This window comes from Lactuca serriola, chromosome 7 (assembly GCF_051521515.1).
Source record: "Lactuca serriola cultivar US96UC23 chromosome 7, Lser_US96UC23_V15, whole genome shotgun sequence".
Taxonomy (NCBI): domain Eukaryota; kingdom Viridiplantae; phylum Streptophyta; class Magnoliopsida; order Asterales; family Asteraceae; genus Lactuca; species Lactuca serriola.
The window spans coordinates 28300372-28308392 of record NC_136414.1 but is presented as its reverse complement, the minus strand read 5'-3'; the positions used below and the strand labels follow the sequence as shown (position 1 = coordinate 28308392).

The 8021-nt window shown below is 40.1% G+C and overlaps 1 protein-coding gene across 1 annotated transcript; it reads left to right on the top strand.

Annotated features, from left to right (window-relative positions):
• The first annotated feature begins 4977 nt into the window (after positions 1-4977).
• Positions 4978-5932, top strand: LOC145063819 (protein FAR-RED ELONGATED HYPOCOTYL 3-like). Its single transcript, XM_079011398.1, has 2 exons — positions 4978-5169; positions 5264-5932. Exons 1-2 carry the CDS (start codon positions 4978-4980, stop codon positions 5930-5932), a joined length of 861 nt encoding a protein of 286 aa, XP_078867524.1.
• The last annotated feature ends 2089 nt before the right edge of the window (positions 5933-8021 follow it).

The following is an 8021-nucleotide window of genomic DNA, read 5'->3' as shown; positions in this document are numbered from 1 at the left end:
AGTCTCGAAGAAGTATAAAACATATCATCGTCTATTTTTATGTATCATATTAGCAATTATAAAATATCGAATTTTATGATGATGATAACCTTGTTAAAGTTTGTGAAGATAGGGAAAAGAAAAACTAAAAATGAGATTTTAACAATAACAAATTTAAAGGATACGATACAACTTATAGCAAAGTTTCTATAATTTTATTACGGACAACCGTTTTTCTATACAATACAAAGATAAACATGAAAAATATGTCTATCACTTATATAAATTTTCTATAACTTTGTTCCGGACAAACGTTTTTCTATAAAATGCAAAGCGAAACATGAAAAATATGTCATTAAAAGTGGCTTATGATCTCTTTAAGATTATTAGCTTTAGACAAGAAAATAACTATTAAGTATTAACAACGATAGCTAAAATACTAACCTTTTTAAATTTCGATTTTAATATTAAGTTAAATGAGTAGTATAAATTTGTTTTTAATGTAGTTCTATACCTCTATCTTAGAGAAAATTTGTGATATAACAAAAAAGGAAAGGTTGTTTGAAGAAAATGACCAAGGAAAAATGGATTTTGGAAAATGACCAAAGGATCCGCGGAGCACCATCTGCGGATCTATTAGCTGCTCTGCGGATCCGCTACACCTCTGCGGAATTGTTGTTTTTTTAATTTTTTTATTTTTTTTCGTTCATTTTCGTTTATTAATATTTTTTTAAATACACTAATACCTTATGTGATTATGTAAATAATTTGACAAAAAATTGTTAAAAATAATGAACTTATGTTCGATATCACTCCACATAACTATTGGGAATCCACAGAACTGTTATCAGCGGATCAGTGTACACATCTGCGGATCAGTGTACACCTCTGCGGATCAGTGTACACCTCTACAGATCAGTGTACACCCTCTGCGGAACCATTAAATGCTCTGCGGATCCTCTACAGCTCTGTGGAATTGCTGTTTTTTTATTATTATTTTTTTCGTTTTTTCGTTTTTTCGTTTTTTTGCGTTCATTTTCGTTTACTAATACCTTATATGATTATCTAATAATTTGACAAAAAAAATGTAACGTCCCAAAAATCCGTACCAAATATTTTTCTTTAAATCATTACCAAAGCCATATTCATAAAAACATATCATAAGTCATAACATAAATTCAGAGTATCATTTCCTAAACATATTTTCATTATCAGAGTAAAACATCCCAAGCTGACTAATCAATGGTGTGTGCCATGCGATCACCATGAGCTCTTCCCTCCGCTACCGGAAGTACGTGAAACTAAAATTGAAAACTGTAAGCACGAAGCTTAGTGAGTTCCCCCAACCTACCACATACCCTGCATAAACACATACTACACATATTGGGCCACGCCCGCTATTCCGGGCCTCGCCCGCTACAACGGCCCCGCCACTCCAGGCCCCGCCTGGCTTTGAGCCTCGCTCGGATACATATATGTTTCTTTTAGGCCCCGCCTGTCTCTGGGCCCCGCCCGCTAACCATATAATACAAAATAACATATAACACATAACTGAACATACCCTACTGTATTCCTATCCTAAGGCCTCGCCTATCTTGGGCCTCGCCCCTATCCTGTTACTAGCGAGTCATGGAACCCCGTCCAAGCTCCTACTGTAAGTGAGATACGGGCCCCCGCCCACACTCACTCCATACCTATCTCGGGCCTTGCCCCTGCTCTGCTACTAATGAGATATGGAACACCGTCCATACTCTGCTATTAGTGAGATACGGGACCTCGCCCACACTCACCTCCCTACCAGGCACATACATGCATCACACAGACAATAAGTATACTCTATCATGTAAACCATTCCTTGGGCACCCGCCCGACATTGGACCTTGGTCCTGAATATCATACAAGCAAACAGTGCCTAGGGCTAACCCCCAGGTCTTCCTACTCATGACTACATTTGCCGGCATTGTGGCCGTAGACCCATTCACACAAAGGGAAACTCACCTGCACTGTTGAACTTTTGTTGATAACCCTCTGACTGCTGACCGACAATTCTCTGAACCGCTGCTCCACTAGCTCCCCGAGCTACCAATATCAATATACATATCACTTAGATCCAAACAGAACTCTAGAAGCCAACTAAGTTCACTCTTGTCAAAGTCAAAGTCCTGGTCAAAGTCAAACTTCTTGATTGACTCCACTCGCCGAGTCAACCCGTTGACTCGTCGAGTCCTTATGCTCTGAAACTCTCACAATACACCTCAACTCGCCGAGTCACCCCGCCGACTCGTCGAGTTCAACGATCTCTGAGTCCCATCCTATCTAACTCACTGAGTCACCACTCAACTCACCGATCTAAGTCTTAACCAGAAAAGGTTGAGGTTCTGCGATCCAACTCGTCGATTCCAAGAACAGACTCGCCGAGTCCATGGCAATCTTCAACAGACTCGCTGAGTTGTTCTTCCAACTCGTCGAGTTCCTGCCTATCTTCATCCAACTCGCCAAGTCCACCCATGTGACTCGCCGAGTAGCTTCAGTTCTTAATCCATACAGTGGCTTTTCGAGCCATGCAGGGGCTCCATCTTGTAGATCCACTCTTCCAAAGTCTATTCCTCACTTAAAGTTGCAAACTTTACGTGAAACCAAGGAGCTATAGGCTTAAAACACTCTAGGGATAAGTTTTGGGGCAAACATGCTTTACCAACACACCAAAAACTGATACTTTATGGGTCTCTGGGCCAAGACACACCTAGATCTGAAGTAGCAACCTCAGATCTGGACTTCTAACTCGAAAAGGCTCCTTATCATACCAAAATGGCCCCAAAACATCATCCATGAGAAGATCTAGAAGCAACAAAGGAAAGGTGACAGATTGTTACCTTCAAACTGATGCTCACAACAAAAGGGTTGGATCCTCCAGCTCCTTAGTGGTCAAATCCTCCAAATCTTCCTCTTGCAAAAGCCCCAAACTCACTTTCTTCCTTCTCTCACTCAACTTAGGGTTTGGAATCGTGTATAGCAGCTTCTGGCCGACAAGGGGGACTAAGGAGAGGACATAAGGTCCTTTAAATATGGTGCAAACCCTCGGATTAGGGCTTTTCTCGATCAGACCAAACTCGCCGAGTCCACTTGCCGACTCGTCGATTTGGTCACTTATTCCATAACCCGGATCCCGCTCCGACTCGTCGAGTTCACCTATGGACTCGACGAGTTGACCCCTTGACTTAGAGTTTTACTTTTCTTTCTTAGTCTCTCTGATTTTGGGTGTTACAAAAAAGGTTAAAAATAATAAACTTATGTTTGATATCAGTCCACAGAACTCTTTGGGAATCCACCCTCTGCAAATCCATTAAAGCATGTGCGGATCTAGCTACAGCTCTGCGGAATGTTGGTTTTTTAATTTTTTTTTCGTTTTTTTTTGTGTTCATTTTCGTTTATTAATATTATTTTTTTAAATACACTTATACTTTATGTGATTATTATGTAAAAATTTTGACAAAAAAAAGGTTAAAAAGAATGAAATGTTTTATGTAATCCGTTTGCTACTAATGTATGTTTTTCATGTATTTGTATTGTTTTGTATTTTATGTTCTATGGAATAAAGTAAAAGTTAACTCAACTGGTTTTGTAAATAACCTAATACAAACGAAATACATATAAATAACATAATACAATAAGCAGTGTACACCTCTGCGGATCAGTGTACACCTCTGCGGATCAGTGCTCGCCTCTGCGGATCAGTGTACACCTCTACGGATCGGTGCACACCTCTAAGGATCAGTGCACACCTCCAAGGATCAGTGCACACCTCTACAGATCAGTGCACACCTCTAAGGATCAGTGTACACCTCTGCGAATCAGTTATAGAAGTTATAGACGTATTTAAGTGGTTATTTGTGAGTTTGTGAGTTTCAATTGCTAGTAGAAGTTGTTTTTTTGTTGTGTTTGTAGAGAGTGATTTGTAAAATGAGTTTTGTTATTTTGTGTACGGGAGGGTCATGGCAGTTAGTTAATGGAGTTGAGGTTTACGTTAGAAATAATGTGAAAAACTATGGTTTAAATCTTCCTCCTAACATTGACCATGAAATGTTATTACAAATGGTTAGAAGTAAGGCAGGTGTGCTAAATTGTCATATATGTTTGTCTTTTAAACACCTGGAGTTAGGATATGTCATGGAGCTTGGAGATGAAACTGATGTATTTCAATTGAGACATGTAATCTCTGAATCAAAGAAGACGGTGCATTTGTATTTAACGATGGTAGGTGTAGAAGATGAAGAACAAGCAGTGGTTAACAACCAGTTTAATCCAACAAAAACCAATAGAGGTCATAGAGAAAGCCAATGTGATGGAAACCGTTCAAGGGGAAGAGGAAATGACACTTTTGTATCAGATAATGATAAAGAACCAAAAGTGGGCATGACTGAATTACAATGTGTAAATTTGTTCGAGTTTGGAGAAGTTCCTGAAATTGATGATCGAAGATGTGAGGAAAAATCAAATGAATGGTAGTCGGATGATGAGTACACGCAACGAAAAACTGCTTTTAATCCATGGTATTGTATTCCTTCTATTCCTGATTGTCCAGAACCTATTCTCTAACCTTGACCATTTCACAGTTTAGGTCCGAATGATAAATTAATTGTTAATCAAACCTATAACACCAAAAAAGAGCTAGCATTTGCTGTTAAATTCAAAGCCGTTAGAGAAAAGTTTCAGATAAAGGTTGAAAAATCTTCAAAATCTCGGTACCAGGTTGTTTGTATGCAAGAAAACTGTCATTGGCGTTTATACACATGTGTCATTAAAGAAACATAAATGTTTGAAACTAAGACGTTTAATGACGATCATACGTGTTCTTCATTGCTTATACACCCAAATCATAGGCAAGCAAATAGCGAAGTTGTGGGAACCATAATACATAACATTATGGGTCAAGGAAGTTTGAGAGTTTAGAAGCCTAATGATATAATTAGAGATATGAATGCTTTGCTACAAATAAATATGAGTTATTCACAAGCATGGCATGCTAGAGAATTTGCTTTGGGATTAATGATGGGGACCCCCGAAGAAAGTTTCTCCAAACTTCCAATTTATTTTCACAGTTTGAAGAAACATAATCCTAGTACTGTGGCGTATATAAAAACTGATTCGGATGATCGTTTTGAGTATTGTTTTTTCGCTATTGGATGCGCGGTAATATATTTTTAAATATATTTGCTATTATCTTAAATGTTTATAAACAATTTATATTGTTGATATATTAATGGTTTTTATATTGTTGTTGCAGATACGTGCTTTCAGAGAGTGTTGTAGAAAAGTTATTATTATGGATGGTGCTCATTTGAAGGGAAAGTACAAAGGCACCATCTTGCATGCAGTAACCATGGATGGAAACAATCAGATCTTGCCTATTGGGTATGGAATTTTCCCAAAAGAGACTACAGATTCTTGGACATGGTTTCTTGAAAAACTACATGAATGCATTGGTGATGTGGAAGGTCTGACAATGGTCACGGATAAAGCACCCGCAATTGCTGTAAGTATTCAAAATGTTTTTCCAAATGCTCAACATGGATTGTGTGGTTTTCATCTAATAGGAAACATAGTCCACACCTTTGGAAAAAACAAAAAAAACAGTAATTTTGTTTTGGAAGCTGGTAAGAGCTTACAAATACCAGCTTACAAAACCACTGAGTTTGAATTCTATTGGGGGAGACTTCGTAATATAAGAGATGATGTAGCGACACATCTCAGTCAAATTCCACATGAGAAATGGACCAGAGCGTATTGCCCTACCACGAGGTATGATTATATGACCTCAAATACTGCGGAGTCCATGAATGTTGTATCAAATAAAGCAAGGAAGTTGCCTATATTACCACTTCTTGAGTTCTTTCGTGCACGTATGCAAAAATGGTTTTACAAATGGCGGATGGCTGCAGATATGATTATGTAACACTCTAAAAATTTCAACCAATTTAAACATTTCAAAAACAACCCAATTTCATTAAGTTATTACAAAAAGGTTTTCAATACATCTATTATCAGAGTATTTCCCAGAACCACATCATAAACACATAAAACATGAGGAGCGGTACGATCACGCCTTCGCCTTGCCATGGTCTCCTGAAGTACCTGAAACATTAAACCACAACTGTAAGCCCGAAAGTTTAGTGAGATACCCCCAAAATACCAACCACATATACCATACACATACCATATCATAACATAATAGAACAGCCATGCACTTCGGGTCTACTGTGTGACTGGTCCGCTGCACCGGCCTTCAGTCCACCTGGTCCACCCTCCCAGTCTAGCCATATACATCGAGTCTGTCGTGTGGTTGGTCCGCCCGCACCGGGCCTTCAACCCACCTGGTCCACTCTCCGAGTCTACAATATGAATGGTCCGCCCACACCGGCCCTCAGTCGGCCTGGTCCACTCTCCGAGCCTCGGTATGTCTGGTCCGCCCTTGTAGGGCCTACAGCCTATCCGGACCGCTCACTGGGCCTTCGGGATAACCGGTCCGCCCTGGGTATGTTGGCCTACAACATGAAGCAGGACCCGCCTCAACCCAACCCCAGTCCAATAACCATGTGCACATAAACATATAATCATATAACAATTCACATCCAATTAAACCGATCTTAGCAGATCACATATCATAACAACATCCTAACCAGGATACCGACCTAACTGGTCACTAACATAGCACCATCCTATATACCAGGATACCGACCTTAACCAAGTCTCTAACATACACCATCCTAAAACCAGGACACATATATAACAAGCAATAACATATCAAACAGATACCCAAATTTCAATCCGATTGTAACGTCCCATTCTAAAAATATCTTTTATGGGTATTGGATTTTATTCGAAAAGGGTTTTCGAGTTGGGGTGTGTCGCTAGAAGCGTAGGCCTTCTCGCCACCTTTATGTGGATATAAAGTTCGTCGGGAACGGACTTAGGATGGAGGAGATGTTGTAAATTGAAGATATTGGCAACAATGGTCCCTAAGGGGGAGTTTAGGAAAGGGGTCCCATGCATGCCAAGCATGCATGCACGTTTTTGGCTGGGTACGCCCAGCGTAAGCTGGATGTACGCCCAGCGTAATTGGAGGAAATGAACGCGGAGGTCTCTCGACGTACGCCCAGCGTACGTCTATCATCCTGAAACCCTAAATTTAGGGCCAACCACTATATAAGGAACATAATGGTTCTCACCCTAGCCTCCATAAACACTCTCTTATCCTCAGAAACCCTAGATAGCCGTCCCACCTCCATTGTTGGGTGTGTTTGACCTTGGAAAGCTTGTTTTGGCAAAAGAGAGTCTAGAAGAAGAAAGAGGAAGTTATCAAAGAAGGAGTTGAGTGGCTGGAGCTCGTAGATCTGGAAAGACATCATCTTCTGAGGCCCTTTTGAGGTAAAAAGTCTCTGGCTTGACAATCATAATGTGTAGATCTATGTGTTGTGAAGTTTGACATCATTCTTGTCCCAAAAACCTCACCTTGATGCATGATTCGAGTTGGTTGAGATTAGCTGTCCTTTTAGACCTTAGGAGAGGTCTTAAGTAAGAAAAATGAGGTCCCAAGGGCTTTGGTTGTCTCATATGTGATATAGATAGGTCTTAATGGATTAAGACCTTGGATTAAGAGCTTTATGGACGTCCCAAGTAATAAAGTTTGAGACTTTATGGATCCTAGGCATATTTGGTCTATGGATCTGAAGTTTGGACTTAAGAGCTTAAGCCATTAAGATCTTATGAGAAGTTGTAATTCAGTGGAGTTACGCCCCGCGTAAATGGGAGTACGCCCAGCGTAGTGGGTCCGTATCCCGATTCCAATCCGCGACCATCGTTGTACGCCCAACGTACCAAGGAGGGTACGCCCAACGTACTCCCTCTGTTGGGTTTTCATTTTTGGCCTTAAGAGATTGGGTTGTTGTTGGGATATTAGAGCTTGGGCCGTGACTGGACATTTTGGATGGAGTATTTTGGACTCACTAATTATTATGGACCTTGGATCTAGGCCCATTTGGTGA